The sequence below is a fragment of the Peromyscus californicus genome, unplaced genomic scaffold, assembly GCF_007827085.1.
Source record: "Peromyscus californicus insignis strain IS unplaced genomic scaffold, ASM782708v3 Scaffold_10__1_contigs__length_136768540, whole genome shotgun sequence".
In the NCBI taxonomy this organism is placed as follows: Eukaryota; Metazoa; Chordata; class Mammalia; order Rodentia; family Cricetidae; genus Peromyscus; species Peromyscus californicus.
The window spans coordinates 135,103,378-135,131,190 of record NW_026294391.1 but is presented as its reverse complement, the minus strand read 5'-3'; the positions used below and the strand labels follow the sequence as shown (position 1 = coordinate 135,131,190).

Genomic DNA, 27,813 nt, shown 5'->3' with positions numbered 1-27,813 from the left:
CTATACCCAGGAATTGTCTGTAGAGAAGGAGTTCTAGATACTGGAAGGATGATTGAGTTGGCTACCCAGAGAAAGGGACTAAAAAAGAAAAAAGTCTGAGCCTCAAGGAGCCAGCTTCACTAACCAGAGAGTTTAGAAGGGAGCCAGAGACAAAGGCATGGGCAGGAAGTGGTGCCAAGCGCAAGTCAAGTCAAGGCCAGGCCTCCAGAAGAGAGAAACCATCAGTGCTGCCACTACAGGGACAAGGTGGTGCCTCTCTTTGGAGTTCTTAATATGTAAGTTATTGCCACTGTATGATAGGCCAAAGAGTCCTCAGGAACCTCTCATTCCACAAGTTGTGTGTACAAAGGAATGGGGACAAATAGGTAGTGTTTGTTAGGTTTCAAGCTGGGACAAATGGTTGAGATGCCTATTGAACATAACAAAGCAGACCTGGCCTCCAGGTTCTCTCCCCATTCCTCAGTCCCTACCTTTTACCAGGCCCTCCTGGCTGGCATACCCCAACTCCTACCCTGAACTCTCCAGCCCAGAGGGCTGGGCTGCTCTTCTCTGTATAATCCAACCATTTTGGTTACCTACCCTCTTTGTACCTTTGGGCCTCCTAGCTACTGCACCTGGTTCTCCTCACTCCCCTGTACCTCCCCCTCCACCTCCTCACAGGGCTCAGGGACATGTCCACTCAGAATTCTTCCAGATGTCCCTACCTCTAGCTATGTTCTTCTACATATCTATAATAAACTTTCTCTGCCACAATACCTAGGAGCACTCATGTTCATTTCCTTTCCTTTTTTATTTCTTTTTTTTTTTCATTCAGTTTTAAGCCTTGAGGAGCTGTGTCAGGGCAAGGAGGGCAGATGAGGGAAGACAAGAGGTGACAAATGCTGCTGGGATGAGAAATGGGGGGGGGGGCGTAAAAGGAGGCTGGGACTCAGTGACCACAGGATGCAGACCCTGCCTTTGCCCTGAATTTGCTATGGCTCTCCATACACCAGCAGACTCTAAACTCTAAGGGCCCTCATCAGGGATTGGAACATTTGCCACAGGCACTGTGCCATGCTGAGCCACATGTACACCCAAGTGGCAATAATCCACTCACTGCTCCCTGCCCAATACAAGTTCCTGAGAGCCTCTTTCTGACTCTCAGATTGGCACCCTGGTCCTAGGTATGTGATGTGATCACAATCACACCAGGAGATAGCAGCAGAAATGAATGGCCCAGCTCAGATGGCCCCCAAAGACAGAAATGTTCTGGGAGCTGGGATGAGGTGTTTGGTGGGCCAATAGGAGGGGCAGACTGAAGAGCTCACCATTTATGGTAAGGCTCATTAAGTTGGATATTCAAGGGGGATTGATTAATTAATGAGAGAGTTTTTGGTATGAACTTGTGATTTCTTTCATGTCTATGTGGACATGGGAAAGTAACACAAGAACAGCCCCCAAACAACCACATTTAGAACAGTTTGAGCATCCTTCATCCAATCGAACCTTTTGGAAAGGAGCCATGAAAGTTTGGGACATTCCATCATGCTTCCTCCCTGTTATAACAGTATACTTTCTTGCCCTTGACTAAGAATCAGCCTTTTTTTACTAGAGAATGGTATTTGTTTGTCTCTTTATTGAATATATTAAGAAATCAAGAGCTGTGTGAAAGATGTGCTCATTGTGAGTAGGATATCACTATTTCTAGACCCCTTTAATAGATAAACCTTAGAAATATATATATATATATACCCATATATATATTAAGAAATCACAAGTTCATGCTGAAACCTTCAGCCATAATCTTGTGTTACAATTCTTTTACACCTTCCCTCATTCCACAGTGAAAATTCTAGTTTCTGATAGCATCGATATGTTTACTCATTTGTTCTACCAGATAAAATCTATCTTAACATATATCCAAAATAGCTTCATGCTCACCTCATCCGGACCATTATCCACTTTAAATATGCTAAGAAGAAAGCCAGTTATCGTTGTCCTTAGAATATATCCCACAAGATAGTATGGTAGCAGAGTTGTACTTAAAGGGCACAGAATTAGCTGGGTGTGGTGGTGCAAACCTGTAGTCCCAGCTACTCAAATGACTAAGATGGAAGGGTCACCTCAGTTCAGGACATAGAGACCAACTTGACTAACACTGAGACTCTTTACAAAAAAAATTAATTTAAAAAAATGGAAAAGGGGCAGTGAGGCAGCTCAGCAGCTAAAAGCATTTGCTGCATAATCTGGAGAGCAGTTATCTCAATCCCCTATAGAAAAGCATTTTAAGTAGTTTCTGGTTTAGCCTTCCTGAAAATTTTACCACAGTAATTATGTGTACCTGCATGTGTGTTAAGTTCCTGCTCTGTTTTTTTCTTCTTTTTTGTCTTTTACTTCCTTGTTTCATGAGACAGGAAGATTACCAAGCACTCCCTATCCCAAGCTGGCCTCAAACTCATGGCAATCCTCCCTCAGGAGGCAGAGACAGGTGGCTCTTTGTGAGTTTGAGGCCAGTTTGGTCTACACAGTTCCAGGATGGCTAGGGTGACACTATGTCTCAAAAACAAACAAACAAACAAACAAACAAAAATAAAAATTAAGTAATCTTTTAAGTAAAAACCCAGAGTCAGATATAGGGGTGAAAACCTGAGAGATCAGAGGAATAGGAGAAGACACAAGCTAACCTCACCTCACTGACACCTCAGCTTCCAAAGAGACCTACTTCCTATATACTCATGCCTATATGCCTTTCTGTTCTGCTAATTCATTTGTTCTCTCAGCCTAGCTACCTCACTTCCTCTTCCTGCCTGGCTCTGTTATTTCCTGTCTGTCTGTCCAGACCTCCAGACCTCTATAGTTAACTAGTGTTGGAATTTAAGGCATGTGCCACCACACCTGGCTCTGTTCCCAGTGTGGCCTTGAACTCACAGAGATCCAGACAGATTCCTGCCTGCCAAGTGATAGGATTAAAGGCATGTGCTACCATTGCCTGACTTCTATGTTTACTATAGTGGCTGGCTTTCTCCTCTGATCCTCAGGTAAATTTTATTGGGGGACACAGTATTTTGGGGGACACAATGCATCACCACAGGTTACCCTACAAAGTAATTGATTTCATCATAGCATCTTCATTTTTTAAACTTATTTCTTTTTAATTTTTCCCCTTTATTGAAAATAGATTCTTTTTTTATACAATATATCCTGTTTACAGTTTCCCCTCCTACGCCTCCCAGTTCCTTTCCACCTCCTCTGCCGTCCGGATCCACTCCCTTTCTGTCTCTCATTAGAAAAGAACAGGCTTCTAGGGGATAACAACAAAACATAACAATAAAATATAATAAGATAAAACAAAAACCATCACATCAAAGTTGGACAGGACAAGCCAACAGAAGGAAAAGAGCTCAAGAGAAGGTATTACAATCAGAAAACCACTCTTTCACACATTCATGAGTCCCATAAAAAATACTAAACTGAAAGCTATAATATACATACATAGAGGACCTGGTGCAGACCAATGTAGGCCCTGTGCATGCTGCTTCAGTCTCTGAGCTCATATGAGCTTTGCTCAGTTGATTTAGAGGGCCTTGTTTTCTTGGTGTCCTCTATCCCCTCTGGTTTTTATACTCTTTCTGCCTCTGCTTCCACGGGGTTCCCTGAGCTCTGAGGGGAGGGATTTGATTGAGATATCCCATTTAGAGCTGTATGTTCCAAAGTGTCTTTCTCCCTCTTCCTCTCCCCTCTCCCTCTCCCCTTCTCTCTCCTTCCTCTCCCCCTCTCTCTCCCTTTCCCTTTCCTTGTGTAATATCTGGCTGTAGGTCTCTATATTTGTTCCCATCTGCTGCAGGAGAAGCTTCTCTGATGATAACTGAATAAGGCCCTGATCTATGAGTATAGCAGAATATCTATAGCATTTTATCACTACTTCTTTTTTAGATCAGTAAGTAGTATTTGGTTTTACCCTAGTTTTCTGGGCTATCTAGTCTCTGTTTCTTGATCACCCAAGCAGTGTTGGGTACAGGTTCTATTCTTGGTATTCTGAGTTATGAGGGACGATCAAAGAAAGAGGGTCACTCCAGGATATAATCAGACTCTGAGGCAGCAGGGAGGAACAGTCTCTGATGGACTGAACCCCAAAGGGCCATGTAGAAGCATATTTATTGATTGTTACACAAAAGTTGTTTTTTGGGCTGGGCAGTGGTTGGCACACACCTTTAATCCCAGCACTCAGGAGGCAGAGGCAGATGGATCTCTGTGAGTTCAAGGCCCGCCTGGTCTACAGAGTGAGATCCAGGACAGGCACCAGAACTACACAGAGAAACCCTGTCTCAAAAAAAAAAAGAACAAAAAAAAGTTGTTTTTGGGTAAAACAAGTTCCTCATACCAAAACCCATGATCTAATCTGTATGTTTTGTGAAGGAAAACATCACACCCCTGCAATTTTAGTCCTTATTGTGCACTGTTTGAAGTACTCAATAATGCATGCATGACATTCCAGGTTTGACAGGACCGTACTGCGACTAAAGTCATACAAAGGCTGTAAAGCTCCTTCATAAAAACAACTCTATAGATAACAGAAAACAATCATTGTTTTCTATAATGATTTATTCAAGGTCTAAGTGCTTCCAGAAAACAACTATTTCATTCTAATGTTTACCCTACAGTGACTCTACTAGATTTCCTACTACGTTCCAGCTCATGGAATAAGCCTTAAGTCAAAGCAGACATTGGTCGGTTATTCCCACAAGCTTTGTGCCACCATTGCCCTAGCATATTTTTCAGGCAAAGTATTGTAGATCAAAGGTTTTGTGTCTGGGTTGGTGTTTACGTTTCTCTTTTGGTAGACTGCAGAGTACCTTCCTGTACCAAATACACTAGGACATAGGGGTGAAGTTCTGTGTATGCACCAGCTCGACTTCTCCATGTTCAATGAGTTGTGTAGGTATTGTCTTCAGCAATAGGACCTTGCTGTCAGTGTTTTTAAAGCAACCTATCATCTTGGCAAGTCTGGGTTGTTTGGGGGTTTCCATGGAACCTCTTTGGCCAACAATACAATTGGATGTAACCCAGTCCCAGTACTTAAAGTTTCATTTGGTGACAAGAGATGGCCAGTGAGAACTCCATCTCCCTCATTATTTGGAGACTTTATTAGGATAACCTTCATATATTTTAGGAAGTTTTCACTGCACTAATTTTCCATACCACACCTCAAGTAGCCCTCAATTCTAGCTGTCTCTCCCCAAATTCCCTCCATCAACCTCATATCCCTCCCCCTCCCCACCAGACTCTCCCATTCCAGTCCACCTGCCCCCAGTCCATTTTAAATCTATTCTATTTCCCCTCCCAGGAAGATCCATGTGTCTTCCCCTAATACCTTCCCTTATTCCTAATCTCTCTGGGTCTACGGATTGTAGCTTGGTTATAATTTATTTAATGCAAATATCCACATATAAGTGAATACATATCATGTATATCATTCTGGGTCTGGGTTACCTCACTCATGATTTTTTTCTAGTCTCATCTCTTTGCCTGAAAATTTCATGATGTTATTGTTTATAACAGCTGAGTAATACTCCATTGTGTAAATGTACCACCTTTTTTTTTTAATCTACTCTTCTGTTGAGGGACGTCTAGGTTGTTTCCAGTTTCTGGTTATTATGAATAGAACAGCAATGAACATTGTTAATCAAGTATCATTGTGGTAGAATGAAGCATTAATGAACATTGTTAAGCAAGTATCCTTGTGGTAGAATGAAGCATTCTTTGGGTATATGCCCAAGAATGGTATAGATGGATCTTGAAGTAGATCAATTCTCAACTTTTTGAGGAACCACCATACTACTTTCCATAGTGGCTATACAAGTTTGCACTCCCACCAGTAATGGAAAAATGTTTCCCGTACTCCATTCCAGCATAAGCTGTCACTTGTGTTATCAATCTTAGCCCTTTGGATAGGTGTAAGATGGAATCTCAAAGTAGTTTTGATTTGCATTTCCCTGATGGCTAAGGATGTTGAACATTTAAGTGTTTCTCAGCCATTTGAGTTTCCTCTATTGAGAATTCTCTGTTTAGACCTATACCCCATTTTTAAATTGGATTATTGATTTTTTGATATCAAGTTTCTTGAATTCTTTATATATTTTGGATATTACTCCTCTATTGAATGTGAAGTTGGTAAAAATCTTTTTCCATTCTGTAGGCTGTTCCTTTGTCTAAATGATGGTGTCTTTTGCCTTACAGAAGATTTTCAGTTTTATGAGGTCCCATTTATTAAATGACAATCTTAGTGCCTGTAAGATTGGTTTTTCTGTTCAGAAAGTCTTCTCCTGTGCCAATGAGTTCAAGGCTATTCCCTACTTTCTCTTCTATCAGATTCAGTGTATGTTGTTCCAATCTTAGATACTCCTTTAATTAAAAAAAAAACTAGAGCCAGATATTAGGGTGAAAGCTGAAAGATTAGAGAAGCAGAGCCAGCCACAGCCACCATCTCTTACCTCACCAGCTCCACGAATCCTCTGAAATCCTCTGAGTCCTCACCCAAAAGGGTCTCAGCTGAACTGCTTTAGTTCCTGTTTCCTCACACCTTATATACCTTTCTCCTCCCTGCCATCACTTCCTGGGATTAAAGGTACCGTGTGCTTCCCAGTGCTGGGATTAAAGGTGTGTGCTACCACTGCCTGGCTCTGTTCCCAGTGTGGCCTTGAACTCATTGAGATCCAGACAGATCTCTGCCTCCCCAGTGATGGGATTAAGGGTGCGTGCCACCACTGTCTGGCCTCTATGTCTAATTTAGTGACTGGCTCTGTCCTCTGATCACCAAGCAAGTTTATTAGGGTGCACAATATATCACCACTTTTCCCCTTTTTTGTCTAAAATAATAGAAGGTTATAACTAATATAAGAAAAACTATATACAAAAAGTATACAGAATATATATAGTCAAGAATTACATTAACAATGTCCATTCCATTAACATTTGACAGATTCAGAGAAAATACTCCATTATTTATCCTATTTTGGTAAGTCCAAAATGTTGTACCTAATTCACTTTCTATCCTAACTTGTATTACCAACTGAAAAATATCTTTTGATGTCTTTCAAACTTATACACTTTACACCTCTTCAGAGTTTCTTTTCTGAATTAGTTAACAAGGAAAACTAAAACTATCTAATCTTCAACTCCCTCAGAGACCTGAGAAGGAAATAATATTACCTAAGTAAACAGGAAGTGCAGGCAAGCAACTTCCAAAAAAAATGTGAGTTATGACAGAAACAACTGGCTTCCTGGACAGTCACCCAAGATTTTTCTGCAACATTGGGGCATCCATCTTCAGCCTACAGGCCTAGCATATCTGACAGACTCGTCTGTGAAGCAGGATTTTCTGAAGGGCCTTCCTACCTTGTCTAGGCAAAGCTAGGCAGTCCTTTGTTTTGTGCCCTACTTGTCCATTTTGGACAGCATACTGTCAGCAGTCAAGACAAGGGCATTTTCTTGCCCAGTGGCTAACTTGCCACAAAGAAAGTAAACTCCATAAGGAGTTTCTTTGATGCCCATCATCTTCTCTAAAGTAGATTGGTGCTACCAGGAGCCAACATGTCTCATTGTCATAAAAAAGAATCTATGGTATTAAAACATATTAAATGCCATATTCTGTAGATCTCTGAAGTGTTTGAAGATGACTTGTCTATCTAAAACATTTTGACCTTGAAAATGTACTTAATATGACTATGCATTTGATTGTAATGACTATTAATGTACCTAATATGACTATGCATTTGATTGTAATGACTATTAACTTGCATTTCTTATATCCTAATTAGTTGGTAATAATAACTTTCAATAACTAGCAATTTGCATTACATTGTTAAATAAATTGTATAGGTACAATACATTGAAAAAGATTAAAATTTATGTACAGTATTTTATAACAAAATCAATCTCAAATTTATATCAATATACATAATTTGTATACAATATACAAAAATCCAATCCAATGTAAAATATTTAAAAAAGTAGTTGATTTCAGAAAGTAGATTCAATAATCTACCTTTTTATGTTATCATATCCGTATATTCTCTTTTTTCTTTTCAGAGTAGATTCAATAATCTACCCTTTATTCTACTATTTCTATATCTTTTTTTAGAGGAGATTCAATAATCTACCTTTTATCTTATCATATCTATATTCTTTTATTTCTCTTCAGAGTAGATTCAATAATCTACCCTTTTATCCTATTATTTCTATTTTTTTTTTTCGAGACAGGGTTTCTCTGTGTAGCTTTGCGCCTTTCCTGGATCTTGCTCTGTAGACTGGGCTGGCCTCGAACTCACAAAGATCTGCCTGCCTCTGCCTCCCGAGAGCTGGGATTAAAGGCATGTGCCAACACTACCCGGCTCATTTCTATATTTTTTAAGAGTAGATTCAATAATCTACTTCTTATCCTCTTTTTTTCTTTTCCTTTGTTTTTTTCAAACAAGAACCCTAAATCTAATCTCCTTTGTTTAGTCTTTTTCCTGATCATTAATAATAACAACTTGTAGCCGGGCGGTGGTGGCGCACGCCTTTAATCCCAGCACTCGGGAGGCAGAGCCAGGCGGATCTCTGTGAGTTCGAGGCCAGCCTGGGCTACCAAGTGAGTTCCAGGAAAGGCGCAAAGCTACACAGAGAAACCCTGTCTCGAAAAACCAAAAAAAAAATAATAATAATAATAATAACAACTTGTAACCAGCCATCATCCTAAACAATGACAATTATCCATAACCCATTGAACGACCAAAAACCCAAAACCCCACCAACTGGGAATGTGGGTGTCATGTTTTTAAAATGACTTCCTGTGTCTGGAGGCAAAGGCATCTTTAGGGGATCCTGAAAAGAAAAATTTTGGATTAATTTTCAAGTCCTGGGTAAGGTAGCTGTATCATTTGTTGTCCAGTCTCTGCATAATGGCAAAGTACAGGGTTTGTCTCAAGTCCTAGCTCAAGTAGTCTGTGAATTTGGATCATCTCAGCTAGCCATCTCCATATTGTCCTGAGCAGTTTGTAGTCCAAAGCTGATCTTTGGGTGGTGTTTGTCAGCTTAGTGGTGTTGTCATCGTCCTGATGGAATTGTCATTGTGGGGCTCCATCATCTTTTTGTAGACTTCAAAGTCATTGTTAGGCATGGTCACAGTTACCTGCAGAAAACTGAGACTCAAACCCAAAATCATGTACAGAAAGCTAGATGAAGCCTTTTTTTTAAAATCAGTACTCTATATGACCATTAACATCATGACAAAAGTATGTGTATATATATATTATAAATTTTGATATAAAATTGATACCTTAAGAAAAGTTTTAAAGAGTCAAAATAAAACCAAAGAATTATGAGATTAGTGGCAATAGAATAGTCCCTTAATTTTGTTTTTTCTTCTGTCCCATATCAGGTGGCTCTTCTGAAATGATACAGAGATTTTGGATTTTCTATTAACAAACATGCTTGGGTTTAGAGAAGGAGAGAGCCATGCTCCAACTCCAAAGCCAGCTTTAATTTTTTTTTTATTTTTTTTTTTATTTTGCAGTACAATTCAGTTCTACATATCAGCCACAGATTCCCTTGTTCTCCCCCCTCTGGCCCCCCTCACCTTCCCCCCAGCCCACCCCCATTCCCACCTCCTCAGGGGAAAGCCTCCCCCTCGGACTGAGATCAACCTGGTAGACTCAGTCCAGGTAGGTCCAGTCCCCTCCTCCCAGGCCGAGCCAAGCGATCCTGCATAGGCCCCAGGTTTCAAACAGCCAACTCATGCAATGAGCACAGGACCCGGTCCCATTGCCTGGATGCCTCCCAAACAGATCAAGCCAATCAACATACAACAAAATGAATAGCAATACAGCATCACCGGGACCTAGCCCTCCTCCAACACCTAGACCTGAACATCAGAAATTGGAAGAAGCAGAAGAAAACATCCTTATGAATGACATCATGAAGAAGGTAGAGGCTTGTGTAGAGGAAAAGACAAAAAAATGGGAAGAACACTGAACTGGCCAGCTTTAATTTTTAATTGAAATGGAACTACATAAAGACCATTTGTGTTATGTGTCTGTAGAGAAGAGCAGAAACAAACATTTAGGAAGATTTATGAAATTTTATCCTGTTAGATATATGATATACCAATAGGCCAATTTACTCTTTTTCTTGGGACATTTTTTTCTGGATGCTTTATCCTTTTTCTTCAGATGTCTCTTTTGTCCAGGGTTCTTCAGATTCCTTATCCTTCATTCTCATGAAAGACAAAAACAAAAACACTTCCCCAACCCTAACTTTGGGGAGGTTCCCTTTTGGCAAGTTATATCTGTTTAAATGAAAAGCATTTGTTAGTGGTATAAGTTAATTTAAATTGGATGGTCATGCTGGTTTATGAACTATCACCTTCTACTAATTAAGAGGTCTCTCTTGTTCAAATCAAACCTTTATCAATTTTGATGGTATCTACAGCTTATCTTTTCCTGTAGAAACAAAAGCAAAACCTCGTCCACAACATAACATATATCCTGGTTTTCATTTTGAGGTCAGCACATCTTTAAAGTATACAGGCTGATTTAATTCTGTAGTTTTTTCTATTATCCAATGTCTCTCCACAGCCGTTGTTCCTTTCTCATTGGCATTGAGAAAATTCAAAGTTAATAGAGCATTATGCAGTCTATTTCTGGGGGTTTTTGTTACCCCTTTCTGTTTATTTAGCATATCCTTTAGAGTTCTGTTTGATCTTTCTATAACTGCTTGACCTGTAGGATTATGTGGTATACCTGTAACATGGTTTATATTGTAATAAGCAAAAAACTGTTTCATTTTAACAGAGACATATGCTGGAGCATTGTCAGTTTTAATTTGTGCAGGTATACCCATGATGGCCATAACTTCTAGCAAATGCATGATTACAGAACCAGCCTTTTCTGAACTCAGAGCAGTTACCCATTGAAATCCTGAATAGGTAATCAATGGTGTGGTGTACCTATTTCAATTTTCCAAATTCTGCAAAGTGAAACACATCCATCTGTCAGATTTCATTCCTCTGAATATCCTTTGGGTTACATCCTGCTGGTAGTTGAGTCTGGTTATAAAAAGAGTAAGTAGGACATTTCCTTATAATTTCCTTGGCTTGTTGCCAGGTTATGGAAACATCCTTTTTTAAACCTTTACTATTGACATAATGTTTTTTATGAAATTCTGAAGCCTCCAGCACATTTCCTATCAATAGTTTATCAATCTAGTCATTACCTTGTGCTAAAGGGCCTGGCAGACCCATATGGGAATGGGATATGAGTTATATATAAGGGATGATTCCTATTCCTGATTATTTATTTATTTATTTATTTATTTATTTATTTATTTATTTTGGGTTTTTTTTTTCGAAACAGGGTTTCTCTGTGTAGTTTTGTTGCCTGTCCTGGATCTCGCTCTGTAGCCCATGCTGGCCATGAACTCACAGAGATCCACCTAGCTCTGCCTCTCGAGTGCTGGGATTAAAGGTGTGCACCACTACCACCCAACCTGATTATTTCTTGTAACTGAATAAATAATGAAGTTAATTCTTACTCATCAGGGATAAATTCAGGAGTTTCAATATGTAAGACCACTCTCTCAGCACACTTAGAGTCAGTAACTATGTTGAGGGGTTCCAAAAAAATCCATTAATATCATCAGAATAGCATATAATTCCAAGTTTTGGACAAAATTATAAGGACTTTGAACCACTTTATTTAAATTTTCTGATTTGTATCCTACCTTTCCTTGTTTGCATCTATATAAAATGTAGGGGCTCCAGATATTGGTGTTTCCCCTACAATGTGAGGCAGGATCCAATCAGCTCTCTTTATAAGTTGAATTCTATTGCTTTTGGGATATTTGCTGTTAATCTCTCCCAAAAAATTAACACAAGCTCTTTGCCAAGGTTCACTTTCTGCCCATAATTTGTCAATGTCGTCCTTAGTTAAAGGTACTACAATTTCTGCTGGGTCTATTGCTGCTAATTGACGAAGTCTCAATTTTCCTTTTAAAATCAACTCAGAGTTCTTTTCCACATAAGTTTTTAATTGTTTACTCTGTTTATTTGGTGGAAATATCCATTCCAATATAATATCTTCACTCTGCATTAATATTCCTGTTGGAGAATGCTTAGAGGATAAAATAACCAAAATGCAATCAAGCTTTGGATCCACATGATCCACATGTGCATCCTGTATTTTCTTTTCCACCAAAGCCAATTTTCTCTCAGCTTCAACTGATAATTCTCTTGAACTATTTAAGTCCTTGTCACTATCTAAGGTTTGAACAAATTACTCAGTTCATCATTTTTTACCCCAACAATAGTCTGTAGATGGGAAATGTCTCTGAATAATCTTTGAAAGTCATCAGATCATTGATCTCTCGTAATTTGCAACTTTTGGGGTCTAACTTTTGTAAACCTATTTTATATCCTAAATAATTAATAGAATCTCTTCTTTGTATCTTTTCAGGAGCAATTTGTAATCCCCAACAAGGCAAAATTTTCTTTACTTCTTCAAACATTCTTTCTAAAGTATCTGCATTTGAATCAACTAGTAAATTATTGTCCATGTAATGATAGATTATAGACTTAGGAAATTGTTTACATATTACTGTAGACAAATTTCTGAACAGTCTTATTAAATGAGAAACAATGAGCCAAATACAGGAGTGGAAGCCGTAGAGATCAGAGCAATAGGAATAGCCACCAACTAACCTTAGCTCACCACGCCGCTGCCGTAGCTTACCCAGAGAACCAGCTTCTTCCTTTCTAACCTGCACCTTTATTGCCTTGCTGTTCTGCCTTCTCATTGGCTCTTAGCCCAGCCACCTCACTTCCTCATCACTGCCTGTCTGTACAGACCTCCAGGTCTCTATGGTTGCTACTGGGATTAAAGGCATGTGTCACCATGCTTGGCTATGTCCTTGAACACACAGAGACTCTACCTGCCATGTGATCGGATTAAGGGTATGTGCTACCACCACCTGACTTTTGTTTATGGCTGGCTATCTATGTCCTCTGATCTCCAGGCAAACTTTATTTATTAACACACAAATAAAATATCACCACCTATTACCTCCAATGGTTGTCATACAAAAATATTGGCACAGGGTTGGGCTATTTAGCATTCCCTGTGGGAGACCCCTCCATTGATATCTCTTAACAGACTGAGAATTATTATAAGTAGGCACCATGATGGCAAATATTTCTCTGTCTTTTTCTTGTAAGGGTATTAGGAAGAAACAGTCTTTTTTTTTTTTATTTTTTTATTTTTATTTTGCAATACAATTCAGTTCTACATATCAGTCACGGATTCCCTTGTTCTCCCCCCCCTCCCGCCCCCCTCACCTTCCCCCCAGCCCACCCCCCATTCCCATCTCCTCCAGGGCAAAGCCCCCCCCCCCCCCCGCAGACTGAGATCAACCTGGTAGACTCAGTCCAGGTAGGTCCAGTCCCCTCCTCCCAGGCCAAGCCAAGTGACCCTGCATAGGCCCCAGGTTTCAAACAGCCAACTCATGCAATGAGCACAGGACCCAGTCCCACTGCCTGGATGCCTCCCAAACAGATCAAGCCAATCAACTGTCTCACCCATTCAGAGGGCCTGATCCAGTTGGTGACCCCTCAGCCATTGGTTCATAGTTATGTGTTTCCATTCGTTTGGCTATTTGTCCCTGTGCTTTATCCAACCTTGGTCTCAACAATTCTCGCTCATATAAACCCTCCTCTTTCTCGCTAATTGGACTCCCAGAGCTCCACCCAGGGGCTATCCATCGATCTCTGCATCCAGTTCCCTCAGTAGTTGGATGGGGTTTCTGGATGGCTCAGTGGTTAAGAGCACTGACTGTTCTTCCAGAGGTCCTGAGTTCAACTCCCAGCAACTACATGGTGGCTCTCAACCATCTCTGGCGCTTATAATAAATAGCTAAATCTTTGCCAGGAATGGAGAGATGGCTCAGTGGTTAAGAAACAGTCTTTTAAATCGATTACTATAAGAGGCCATCCTTTAGGTAACAGAGTAGGCAAAGGAATTCCAGATTGTAGAGAGCCCATTGGCTAAATTACCTTGTTAATTGGTCTTAGGTCTATTACCATTCTCCACTTACCAGATTTCTTTTTTTTTTTATTCAAAGTGATTTTATTGCTATGTACACAAGAATTTATGCCACTAGAGCAGAGGCTGTGGATGACTCATATTTCCAATTGGGTGGGAGGACCCGCTTAGTCTTATAGTAACGAGCCAGCCGGTGAATTCTGCTCTCTATCAGAATCAGGCGGAATTTAGCATCCTTATCCTTTCTGTTCCTCTCAAGATGCTTTCGGACAGCCACTGCTTTCTTAATCAAATGGTACAGATCCTCAGGGAGGTCAGGGGCAAGGCCTTTCAACTTAAGGATTCTCAGGATTTTATTACCAGTCACAAAACGGACCTGCGCCACACCATGCGAGTCCCTCAGGATCACACCTATTTGGGAGGGAGTCAGGCCTTTCTTGGCCAGTTTGTAAATTTGTTCCTTCACGTCGTCAGACGTCAGCTTCAGCCACGTGGGGACGCTACGGTAGGGCAGTGCCGACTGGGACAGGCCCTTCCCGGGAGCGTGCATGCGACACATGATGGCGGAGGTCTGGCAGCAAAGAGCCAGATTTCTTTTTAATAACAAATACAGGAGAATTCCAAGGGCTGGTTGATTCTTCAATATGCTATTTATCTGCTCTTGTACCAGCTCTTCTAAGGCCTGCAGTTTCTCTGTTGTTAAAGGCCATTGCTGGACCCATACAGGCTTGTCTGTTAACCATTTTAAACGTAGAGCTGTTGGTGTCTTTGAAAGATCAACAGTTGTTGTGCTCTGTTCTTGTACAATCTGGATGGTCAGTGACTGTTCTTTATAATATCTTCTAATATTTTTCCCAGAAACATATGTTGGTTTATAGTTTGTTTCTGATATTGGAGGAATGTTAATCTGGGTATTCCATTGTTGTAATAAATCACAGCCCCATAGGTTCATAGCTATATTAGCCACATATGGCTTTAATTTTCATCTCTGTCCTTCTGGTCCTATACATTCAACCCATCTTGTGCTCTGTTTCACTTGAGATAATGTTCCAATCCCTAACAGCTGAACATTTACCTCCTGAAGAGGCCAATTTGGATGCCAAGATTCTGGTGCAATTATTGTTATGATCACACCTGTGTCTACAAGACCTTCAATGAGAACGTCATTTATTCATATTTTTAATTTTGGTCTTTGTTCATTTATAGAAGTTTGCCAAAAAATTTGCTTTATGGTTTCTCTGGAATTTTTTGTTATCTGTTCTCTAGCTGTTCTATCACCCTGAGCAGCCTGGTTTTTTACAATAGGCATTTGGTTATTTAATTGCTCTGGGAAGGGGTTTCTTCTACAATGTCAGGAAAGGCCTGAACTGAATTTGCCATGGGAGCCTGTGAGAGGCCCCTCAGAGAGTTTCCCAATGGCAAAGGCAAAGGATTACCTTGTCTGTTCCTTGTTGATCTACATTCGTTAGTCCAATGTCTACCTTTACCACACCTTCTGCATAATCCAGAAGGGAGGAGTGTTCTGTTGCCATTGTTCCTTTAAGAAACATTGTTTCTAGGAATGCCCTGTTTACAGTCTCTTTTTAGGTGACCTTGTTTACCACAATTTAAACACCTGACATTACTATTTTTCTTCAAACCTCTGGAAATCACCTCTCCTATCCAAGTATCATCATGGTCATGTGATTCAATATTGATTGTATCTCGGATCCAGTCCTTCCAAAGGTGCTGATCTTGCCTTTAATGGTCTAATTATCCTTTTGCATTGTGCATTAGCATTTTCAAAAGCCATAGATTCAATTATTATCTGTCTAGCTTCTGACTGTGGTAGTCTTTGTAAGAAATCATTGAAGGTTTTTTTTGAGCCCCATATAACTTTTGTAAATGACTCAATTTTCTTTCCTACTTCTTCAATTCTGTCCCAAGCAGTCAAGGCTGCCATTCAGCATAAAGCCAGGGTGTGGTCATTTTATAAAGATTGTCTTTGTGTATCAGAAAAATTGCCTTCTCCAAGAAGTTGGTCTTGGGAAATTTCCATACCTCTAGCCCTGTATCATTGTTCAATGGTCTTAGCCTCATCCTTCCACCAGGCTCTCCATTGTAACTGTGGACCAGCCTCTAAGACTGCTGTAACCAAATCTTTCCAGTCTTGAGGGATAATTCTATTACAAGTTGACCATGAGTTTAACATTTGCTTCATGAACAGAGAATGCATATCATGTGTCAGTATAGCTTCTTTGAATCTCCTCAAATCTAACATTTGCACAGGTGTCCAATCAGCTTGTACACAGCCTTGAGCATTTGGCAGTTCCTGTAATTTTACTGGATAGATTAAGGTTGGCTGTTTGAAAGCCTTAGACTGCTTCTCTGTAACCTTATAATGCAATGCTGAGATTGGGTCACCTTTAAATTCCTCTGTCTGGGTTTGAATATCTCTGTGATCTGTTTTTAACAAGTTTTTCTAAAACTTTTATCTTGGCACTCACATTAAAGAACCTTTTTAATGATAAAACAGAAATGATCAAACAAATAATATTTATAAATGACATTACATCTATCTCATCAACATTAATTATCGTCTCATTTAATTGTTCCAATTTTCAGAATGTCAATCATATTATCAAACAGAGACCAAACATTCTCCATTGTGAAAATGTTTCGCATTTTTTAATGTGGGAAAAAAACTTTGTTTTAACTAATTCCTCCCTTTAAGAAATCCCAATTGACTCACCAAGTCTGCTGATAATGACGATTCAGATGATGGTGTGGCAGCAGCCCTAGGAGGGGGCCCAAGGAAAGCCCGAACCCACCAGCTTTGGAAAGAAGCCAAAAAAAATCCAGCTTTATGCACCAGGGAACGTGTGAAAGCAGCTAATTCTTTGGTGTTTGGAGCTTGAGCCTGGGGAGTTTGCTGCAGAGAGGCTGCAACAGAAACTTAGCCAGTGGGGTAGGAGGCTCCTGGGTAGACATTCCAGCCACATCTAGCTCCAGCCCGAGCCTCGGGCAAGTGGCTTTTTGGTGAATTCATGCCACAAATGTTGGGCACCAGATGCTGTTCAAATCATAAATGGTCTTTTAATTTTAAAAGAAAAAACAGAGCCAGATATTTGGATGAAAGCTGAAAGATCAGAGAAGCAGAGCCAACCACAGCCAACATCACCTATTACCTCACCAACTCTATGAATCCTCAGACTGAAATCCTGAGTCTTCACCCAAAAGGGTCTCAGCTGAACTGCTTTAGTTCCTGTTTCCTTATGCCTTAAATGCCTTTCTCTGACCTGCCATCACTTTCTGGGATTAAAGGCATGTGTGCTTCCCAGTACTGGGATTAAAGGTGTGTGACACCACTGCCTGGCTCTGTTTCCAGTGTGGCCTTGAAGTCACAGAGATCCACATGGATCTCTGTTTCCCGAGTGATAGGAATAAGGGTGTATGCCACCACTGCCTGACCTCTATGTCTAATCTAGTGGCTGGCTCTGTCCTCTGATCCTCAGGCAAGTTTATTAGGATACATAATATATCACTACAAGTGTATCTGGTTTTATGTTGATGTCTTTGATCCATTTGGAGTTGAGTTTTGTGCAGGGTGATAAGTATGGATCTATTTGCATTCTTATACATGCAGACATCCAGTTAGACCAGCACCATTTGTTGAAAATGCTGTCTTTTTTCCACTTTGTATTCTGGCATCTATATCAAAAAAAGAGGCATCTCTAGGTATGTGGATATGTATGGATCATCAATTTGATTCCATTGACCAATGTGTCTGTTTTTATGCCAGCACCATGCCTTTTTATTACTATAACTTTGCAGTACAACTTGAAATCAGGAATGGTGAGACCTCCAGAAGTTTTTTTTATTGTTCAGGAATGTTTTATCTGTCTTGTTTTTTTGTTTTCTTTGGGTTTGGGTTTGGGTTTTGGTGTTTTGGTGGTGGTGGTGGTGGTGGTGGTGGTGGTGGTGGTGGTGGTGGTGGTGTGTATGTATGTGTTTCCATATGAAGTTGAGAATTTTCCTTTTAAGATCTGTAAATAATGTGTTGGAATTTTGATGGGTATTGCACTGAATCTGTAGATTGCTTTTGGTAGGATGGCCATCTTTTCTATGTTAATTCTACGGATCCATGAGCATGAGGGATCTTGTCACCTTCTTCAATTTTTATTCAAAGGCTTGAAGTTTTTATCATACAAGTCTTTCACTTGCTTGGTTGGAATTACCACAATATATTTTATATTATTTGAGGCTATTGTGAAAGGTGTTGTTTCCCTGATTTCTTTCTAAATACATTTGTCATTTGTATATATGGGGGGGGGGGCTACTGATTTTTGTGAGTTAATTTTGTATCCAGCCACTTTGCTGAAAATGTTTATCAGCTGTAGGAGTTCCCCAGGTGGAATTTTTGGGGTCACTGATGATACTAACACATCATCTGCAAATAAAGATACTTTGATTTCTTCCTTTCCAATTTGTATCTCCTTGATCTCCTTTAGTTGTCTTAACACTTCCAGTACTATATTGAATAGGTACGGAGAAAGCCATGTGTAGTGGTGTCTACCTTTAATTCCAGCACTCAGGAGACAGAGGCAGGTAGATCTCTGTGAGTTCAAGGCCAGCCTGGTCTACATAGTGAGTTCCAGGACAGCCAGAGCTACATAGTGAGACTCTGGCTTGAAAAAAAAAACAATAGGTATGGAAAGAGTGGACAACCTTGTTTTCTTCTGATTTTAGTGGAATTGCTTTGAGTTTCTATTTAAGTTGCTGTTAGGTATGGGCTTGCTGTAAACTGCCTTTATTATGTTGAGGTATGTCTCTTGTATCCCTAATCACTCCAGGACTTTAATCATAAAGGGGTGTTCAGTTTTGTCAAAGTCCTTTTCTGCATCTAATGAAATGATCATGTGGGTCTTTTTTCTTTCCGTTTGTTTATATGGTGGATTACATTTATTGATTTTCCTATATTGAGCCATCCTTGCGTCTCTGGGATAAAGCCTACTTGACCATAGTGAATGATCTTTTTTATGTGTTCTTGCATTTGATTTGTAAGTGTTTTATTGAATTTTTTGCATGTGTGTTCATAACGGAAAATGGTCTGTAATTCTCTTTCTTTGTTGGGTCTTTATGTTGTTTGAGTATCAGGGTAACTGTGGCCTCATAAAATGAATTGAGCAATGTTCTTTCTGTTTCTATTTTGTGGAATGATTTGAGGAGTATTGGATTTAATATTTCCTTGACAGTCTGGTAGAATTTTGCACTAAAACCGTCTGGCCCTGGGCTTTTTTGGGGGGTGGGAACAGGGGGAGATTTTGAATGACTACTTCTATTTCGTTAAAGGTTATGGGTATGTTTAAATTGCTTATCTGATCTCAATTTAACTTTGGTAATGTAACAGGGCCCCAGACCTTAGTAGGCCCTGAGACCTTAGCACAACTAACTTCCATGATGGAGGTGCCATTCAGGCTGTAAAACTCAGCATGTAGACAGCACCACCTGCTAAAGCTAAAACAAAGACCTAATACATCAAATGCTTTTTAGCTTCCGTAGTTCCACTTCTGTCTAACTGTTCTTATTAACTGAAGTACATGGGTTTTTTTGGGGGGCTTAAAAATTCATCCTGAGAAAGGCTTGGGCCTACACTGGGATCCCAAACACCAAGTATAGTTGCCAGCTGGCTAATAAAGATTTTCTATTGACTTAAACCCATGTCTGAGCAGTCTTCTCAAATGAATATCCCACAACACAGTAAGTGGTACCTATAGAGAAAATTATACATTTCTTTTAGATTTTCCAATTTGGTGGAATACAGGCTTTTAAAGTATGTCCTTGGGATTCTCTGGATTTCCTCAGTATTTGTTATTATGTCCCCCCTTTTCATTTCTAATTTTGTTAATTTGTATGTTCTTTCTCTGCCTTTTAGTTAATTTGGGTAAAGGTTTGTCGATCTTATTCATTTTCTAAAAGAACCAACTCTTCGTTTCATTGATTCTTTTTATTCTTTTTTGTTTGTTTCTGTTTTACTGATTTCAGCCCTGAGTTTGATTATTTCTTGCCTTCTACTCCCTTTAGGTATGATTTCTTCTTTTTGTTCTAGAGCTTTCAGATGTGTTGTTAAGCTGCTAGCATGAGATTTCTCCAGTTTTTTTTTTTTTAATGTAGGCGCTTAGTGCTATGAACTTTCCTCTTAGCACCACTTTCATTGTGTCCCATAAGTTTGGGTATGCTGTATATTCATTATCATTGAATTTTAGTATCACTACCTGGGAGACCATCCCTGAGCAGCACAGGGCTCAAAGGGAATCCATGGAGTTGGGGCGTACTAAGACTTTTCTAGCTGAGAGGGTTAGGGGAAAAGACACTCATAGTCTCTCTTGATGGTTTCATTCTTTATTCTCTATTTTTCTGTGTTTTTTTCTACTATGTACTTTTTTTCCTACAGCTTGTATGCCCCAACAAAGTTTTTCAGGCAATATAGGAATTACAATGTGGTTAGATTCTGTTTTTCAAATGAATGATTACAATGAATACAAAGCAGTAAAAAAAACAGCATGTTTTCCATATCCCTTACATGATTAAACATTTTATGTATTACAGGTGAAAAACAAATTATCTCAAGAACCCACGTATATTTATACCTAAGCAACTTGCTATAGATTAACTGTGTGGACAAGCAAGATATTTTTCTCAGTCAGGTCTTTTACTGGCAGGCTGCATTTGCACTTACAAAGAAAGGGCCAATTACTTTATTACTTATCTTGAAAGGTAATCTTATAAGGAATCTTAAAGGAATCACAAATCTAAACTTTTATACGTGAAGAAACAATCAGTCAGCTCTACTTTAAATCTTTAGGGTGCATACCCACTCATCAATAGTTTCTTATATCGGGAGATTGAGGGCAGAAATGGGTATAAGGAATTAATCATCATCTTTTGTGGTGATATATTGTGTACCCTAATAAAATTTGCCTGAAGATCAGAGGACAGAACAAGCCACTAGATTAAACATAGAGGCCAGGAAGTGGTGGCACACACCATTAATCCCAACATTTGGGAGTCACATGCCTTTAATCCCAGCACTTGAGATCTGTGCCTTTGCTTGGGAAGCACACACACCTTTAATCCCAGGAAGTGATGGTTGGGTGGAGGAAGGTATATAAGGTGTGAAGAGATAGGAACTAGAGGGTTTTTTTTTTCAAGCTGAGGAGTTGGTGAGGTAAGAGGTGGTGGCTGTGGCTTGCTTTGCTTCTCTGATCTTCAGGCAAAGTTTATTAGGGTACACAATATATCATCACAACCTTTGATCATCAACCAACCCTAGTAAGGAAAGTACATCAGCTAGTAAAAATTGGGCTGCTTTGTATTTTTGACCCTAGCTATGTATCCTTGTGAACTTTAGATTGTTTTCTGGGATTTTTTCATCTTAAAACTATTATCAAAGCTAATGTGAGAAATCCATGGAGTCTATTTAATGAGCAATGGAATTTATTAGGGGGTAACTCACTATTGAATAGGTATTTATTGTAGGGTACAGGAAAGCTGAGCTATATCCCATGCTGATCTTCTTCCAAGATCTGCCTGGTCAGTCCCAGCATCCAAAACCATGAGGGAGCGAAGAGAGTGCCAAGTACCTTTCTTAAGGGTCCCGAGTGGCTATGCCCCAGGGGCATGTACTTCAAGGTCATAGGCAGGTGTAACAGTTACCTGCTACCTCACAGGGGCGGTGCTTCAAGGTCAATGCTAGAACATCTGATCTAACCTGAAGTTATTTTAAAGCTTTGTTTCAGCTAATGATGTACACCAAAACCTGTGAACACATCTCCCAACATTAAGATTAAAAGAATTTAAGCTAGTTGGGCTACCAGGACTCAACTGTTTTTCTTAATCATCAACCTAAGCCACAGTCTATATGGCTCCTCAATAGGAACTCTTGTGTTCTAGCTGTGTGATATTTCCTTGTTTATAATTTTTATAAACTAATATATTATTATCAATTAGACAGTACAGCTTAGGAAGAAATCATCTTCATAATAATGCACAGGTAAAAATGCCCAGTAGAACAAGATGTTTCCATGAGATAAACACACTACATCACAGGCAGTGGGGATCTCCCCACACCCATTCACACCATGCCAGATACCAGAGGAAGATGGCAGACACAAACATGTAAAGGCACAGCAGAAGCAAAAGACATTCCGGGGTCTGGGGTCTCAGGGCCTTGCCTAACCAAGATTCACTCATCAGAGAGTTTCCTCCTGGTGGGCTGACACCTTGAACTTTAATTGCCACCTGCTGCCCCTCTGACACAGCCACTGGCATTTTAGAAAATCTTTAATTTATTTCTTAATATCTGTGTTGACCCATTTTTCATTCAGTAGAGAGTTATTCAATTTCCATGAGTTTGTAAGCTTTCTATTGTTTCTGTTGTTGTTGATATCTGGCTTTAATCCGTGGTCTGATAGGATGCTGGGAGTTATTTCAATCTTCTTGTATCTATTGAGACTTGCTTTGTGTCTGAGTATGTGGTCAATTTTGGACAAAGTTCCATGAGATACAGAGAGGAAGGTGTATTCTTTTGTGTTTGAATGAAATGTTTTGTATATATCTGTTAGGTCCATTTGTTTTATAACGTCTGTTAGCACCAGTATTTCTCTGTTTAGTTTTTAGAAGGTAACATTGGAAGTGAAATCTAATGTTGATAAACAAGCCATAAGAAAGTTCAGGAATATTCTTACCCATGAAAGAGGCAAGTACAAAGTACTGAGGGTAGTCTCAGGAGCAGAGAGAAGGCCCCAGTAACTGCACATAATATGGGCCCAGACAGGTGGCACAGGGCCATAGAGAGGGAACTGGATCCACATCATACAGGGCTCTTATAAACTACTACAAAGGCTTTGGATTTTATTCCAAGTGCAACTAGAAAACATTTTAGGGATTATAGGTTGGTAGATAGATTAATTGTGATAATGAGAATGAAACTAGAACCTTGAAATGCCACATAAGTGCTCTACCAAATGAGTTCTATCCAACCCACCATCACCTTTTTTATTTTTAAACTTTTAAAAATGTTTATTTTACTTTTATGCATATGAGTGTTTGGCCTGTATATGTGTCTGTGCATCATATGTATTCCTAGTGCCCATGGAGGCTAGAAGAGGGCATCAGATCCCCTAGAACTGGAGTAACAGACCCTTGTGAGTTGCTAGGTGAGTGCTGAGAACGGAACCCAGGACCTTGGTAAGAGCAGCCAATGCTCTTAACTCCTGAGCCATCTCTCCAGTTCCAATATACAGGGTTGTAAGCATTGATGTGATCTATATTAGAAATTACACAGACTGAGAAGGGTGAGTTGGGGTGCATAGGATCAAAGTACATTGTATACATGTATAAGATTGTCAAAGAATAAGTAAAAGATATTTTTTAAAGAAATTAGACAGGAGGTGGTAGCATATGCCTTTAATCCCAGCATTTGGGAAGCAGAAGCAGACAAATCTCTGAGGTCGAAGCCAGCCTGGTCTACATAGTGAGTTCCAGGACAGCCAGGACCACACAGAGAAACCCCGTCTTGAAAAACCAAGAAAAAAGAAAAGAAAAGAAATAAATAAATTAGAAACTGTTTTGTGGGGACTAAGCTATAGACAAGAAGAAAATCAATCTCAGACCTTTTGAAGGTGTGATTCAGGGAGAGAGGCTGGAGTGATAGTTCAGTGATTAAGAGAACTTGCTGTTTTTACAAAGGACCTGGGTTAAGTTCCCAGCACCCACATGAAAGTTTACAACCACCCATAACTCCAGTTCCAGTACCCACATGGACACCAGGCACTGCACACTGTGGATGCACTTATATGCAACCAGGTAGAACATTCATACACACAAACTAAAAATAAATAAATCTTAAACCAGATGGTGGTGGCTCATGCTTTTAATCCCAGCACTTGGCAGGCAGAAGCAGGTGGATCTGTGAGTTTGAGGACAGTCTCTCTCTCTCTCTCTCTCTCTCTCTCTCTCTCTCTCTCTCTCTCTCTCTCTCCCTCCCTCCAGGGTCTCACTCTGTAGCCCTGGCTGTCCTGGAACTCACTATGTAGACTAGGCTGGCCTCAAACTCACAGAGATCTGTTTGTGTCTGCCTCCAAAGTGCTGGCATTAAAGGCATGTGCCACCATGCCTAGCTAAGGGACCTTGTCTGGAAAAACAAACGAAGTAAATCTTTTTTTTTTTTTTTTTTAAAGTGACTGGCAGTAAAGAAGGCAAAAGCATAGATGTAGGACCTATTTTAGAAGGAAATCTAAGAGGACTTGCTGATATAGCTCAAAGTCTTATTTCATTTCATTTATTTGTTGGTTTTGTTTGGTTTTTTGTTGGTGGTGGTTTTGAGACGATGTAAATTTGTCTGTCTGTCTGGACTGGAAGTGGTTATGTAGACCATGCTGACCTTCAACGTAAGCAAAGAACTACTTCTGGGGCTGGAGAGATGGTACAGTGGTTAAGAGTATTGACTGTTCATACAAAGGACCCAGGTTCAATTTCTAGTACCTACATGGCAGCCTACAACTGTCTGTAACTCCACTTCCAGGGGATCTGACACCCTCACACAAACACACATGCCAACAAAACACTAATCAATGCACATGACCCCAACCATAAAATTATTCTTTTTGCTACTTCATAATGTAATTTTGCTACTATTATGAATTGTAATGTAAATATCGGATATCTGAAGTGCAACCCCCGTGAAAGGGTCGTTCTACTCCCTAGTTGAGAACTGCAATCCTAAATGCTGGGATTTCAGGCAGGCAACACCACACCAGGCCAGTTTTTTGGTTTTATGTATTTTGTGGCTTTTTTTTTTTTTTGCTTTGTTTTGTTTGGGGGTAAATATCACCTTATACCCCCTTTTTTATTTTTTGTTTTGTTTTGTTTTGGTTTTGGTTTTTCGAGACAGGGTTCCTCTATGAAAACCCTGACTGTCCTGGAACTCACTCTGTAGACCAGGCTGGCCTCAAACTCACAGAGGTCCGCCTGGCTCTGCCTCCCATAGTGCTGGGACTAAAGGCGTGTGCCACCACTGCCCGGCTACTTAGATCCCTTTTAGAAAAGGAAGGGAAAGCTGGGCGTGGTACAGCACTTCAGAGGCAGAAGCAGACCTGATCAGCCTTAGAGAGATTGGGGAAGAAGCCTCTGGGTGGGGACTGAACCAATTTAGCAACTTTGTCGCCCGCCCATTCGCGCAGGTGCATGTGGGATTGGCAGCCTGAGCGAGGGCGGAACTTCCGGAGGATAAGGCGGGCTCAGGGCGGTAGCCGTGGCGGAGTGGGCGGGCTGGTGACACGAGGGTGGGTTGGAAGGTGTAGACATGCAGGCAGCACACACAGGTTTAGGCCACACTGCCGAAGGCACCGATTCCCCGACCAGACGCTGCTGTCCCGGTGATGCAGGCACAGTGGCAGTTATTTCCAGTGGAGCTCATCCTGTTGCACGAGCACCGGAAGTCTCCGATTCGAGCAAAAGCGCCGTGCCTTTAACCCAAAGGCCGGGAATCCGACATCATAGATTGTATCCTACCGGACAGGAACAACTGGGCCACCTTCGGGATGCTTGAGGCGGGAAAAGGGGTAGTCTGGAGGCGGAGTGGGGGTAGGGGGCGGCGGGGAGAGCCATCAGGTGGAGGGGGGCAAGGGGACCCGCTGATTAAGGTATATTAACCACGGACGGTCTGGGCATGAGAAGAGAACAGGGGAGGGGGACTGGAGGGTGGAGGGAAATGAGCAGGAATTGCCCAAACAGTGTGGAAGATGTAGTTTGGGGAGCTTAGATCAGATGAGATCGTTTTAGAGGTCAAAGGAGGCAAATTTGATTCAAAATAGTGCCTTTCCTGAGTCTCCACCAGCGCCCTTACAGTGTCTTTCCCGACCTCTTTGGAGGCAGATATCGCCTGTGGGTCCCTAGCTCCTGATGCCGAACCACACCAAGGACTTTTGAGGAAGGAGCTTAAAGTGAGCGGCTGCGTGCTGGAGGTGTAAGTGCTGAAAGAGTCTGGCATGCTGGGTAGGTGACTGGGCTATTCTCCACCCAAGACTGCACTTCCTTAGAGATGGCACACAAGGGTAACTTCTTAGGGGAGGCTTGGTGCACTGGACCAGTATTTACCTACAGGATATATGGTACAGTAGGTGCTTGAGGGGAGGGAGATCAGGAAAAGGTAGGAGGCAGAAGTAAACAGATTTCTGTGAATTCAAGGCCAGTCAGGGCTACATCATGAGGTTCTCTCTCTTTTCAAAAGAAAAGGATAGGAATTACCATTTTGAACTTAATACTCTTTTTCCTTATTCTTAGACACTGGATCTCGGAAGACTCTCGCCTCCTCCGAATTTCCATCATGAACTTTCTTGACCAGCTTTCCCTAGTGGTGAACACCATACAACGCTTTGGGCCCCCAGTTTCTCGTTAAGCCTGGCTGGGAAAAGGGACTCAGGTCTGACCTTATGTCCATTTCCTCCTAAACAGTATAATTTTCCCTAGGAAAAAGATTCCAGAAATAGTAGCTGCTACTTAAATGTGGGGCCTAATATTTTTTTTGCCTGACTTGGTCCTCAGGCACTTGTTTAGTCTGGTGCTTAAATGTTTGTTGCTGAAGAAAGTAAAGCTGTGCTTCTAATCTGTATTTGAGTTTATTTCAGCCTCTAGATTTTCTTTGACTTTTTCCTTGTGTCAGAGGAGAGGCTCTGGAATTCAGGTATTTGTTAGTACAAGATCCTCCCAGATCCACCACTGCTTCCTTAACCCCCTCCCCAACTCTTTTTAAAAATAACCCATCAAGTCTAATTTGTGCTGTCCATGTACTCCTGGGTGTGGGGCCATCCACTGGAGCATGGTTGACCTATAAGAGGCCATACCCTTAAAGAAAACTGATTTTTCCCTCCCCTGTAGTGGGTAGCCATTCCAGCTTTGATCTGGAAGTTCCAACCCCCATTGAGGCTTCAGTAACTGTCACGCCTACAAGGCAGGGCCAAGGGAGGACCCTGAAGACCTGAGATCCGGATGCGCCAGCCCTCTTGGTTCCTGGACCCTGGACGCTGGAGGTAGACTGAGCAGAGTTCTCCAGAGAACACCGCTGGACTGCTGGACTGCACCACACCTTTCCCAGACCCTGTAAACTATCCCTTCACTTGCAAGTTACCCCACAAAATAAACCTCCCTTTTAACTACATGGAGTGGCCTTAATAATTTCACCAGTACTCCCCCAGAAGCCATCTACTGTTAATAGCTCCCCAGTTATAGGTGAACCTCTTCCCCTCAACACTAGACTGTTGACTAGCTCATCTTGTACAGGTGTTATGAGCTGCAAAACAAGGCATTCTTTAACCTCTAGGCCAAAACAAAAAAGAATCCCACAAGCCAGGTGTTGTTTTCATCTTGTTTTTTGATAGTTAATGTGGTCCATGCTGGCCTGGAGTTTAGTGTGTAGCTAAGGCTGTCCTTGAATTCCTGCTGCCACCTCCCAAGAACTAGGAGCAATCTACCCTGTTTTATTTTATTTTTCTCATGTGTATGTATATGCATGATCCAGTGTTTATGAGTGCACCTGTTGTATGTGTGGAGGCCTGAGATTAATGTTGAGAGTCTTTTTCAATCACTTTCCACTTTATTCAATAAGGCAGGGTTTTTCAGTTGAATCCAGAGCTTGTCTATATGACTAGTATGGCTATCCAGCTTGTCCCAGGATACCCTCATTGCTGCTTTCTGAATACTGTGATTACTATCTAAACTCTAGTCC

The 27,813-nt window shown here is 40.8% G+C and overlaps 2 protein-coding genes across 2 annotated transcripts; one reads left to right on the top strand and one right to left on the bottom strand.

The window, feature by feature from the left end:
• Positions 1-14,127: 14,127 nt before the first annotated feature.
• LOC128116400 (40S ribosomal protein S13-like) lies at positions 14,128-14,643 on the bottom strand. The gene has a single exon (XM_052747596.1). It carries the CDS (start codon positions 14,605-14,607, stop codon positions 14,155-14,157), a length of 453 nt encoding a protein of 150 aa, XP_052603556.1. The 5' UTR covers positions 14,608-14,643; the 3' UTR covers positions 14,128-14,154.
• Positions 14,644-25,341: 10,698 nt separating this feature from the next.
• Lage3 (L antigen family member 3) lies at positions 25,342-27,246 on the top strand. The gene is made up of 3 exons (XM_052742635.1): positions 25,342-25,592; positions 25,927-26,055; positions 26,373-27,246. The coding sequence occupies exons 1-3, from the start codon at positions 25,393-25,395 to the stop codon at positions 26,485-26,487; spliced, it is 444 nt and encodes a 147-aa protein (XP_052598595.1). The 5' UTR covers positions 25,342-25,392; the 3' UTR covers positions 26,488-27,246.
• Positions 27,247-27,813: the final 567 nt, after the last annotated feature.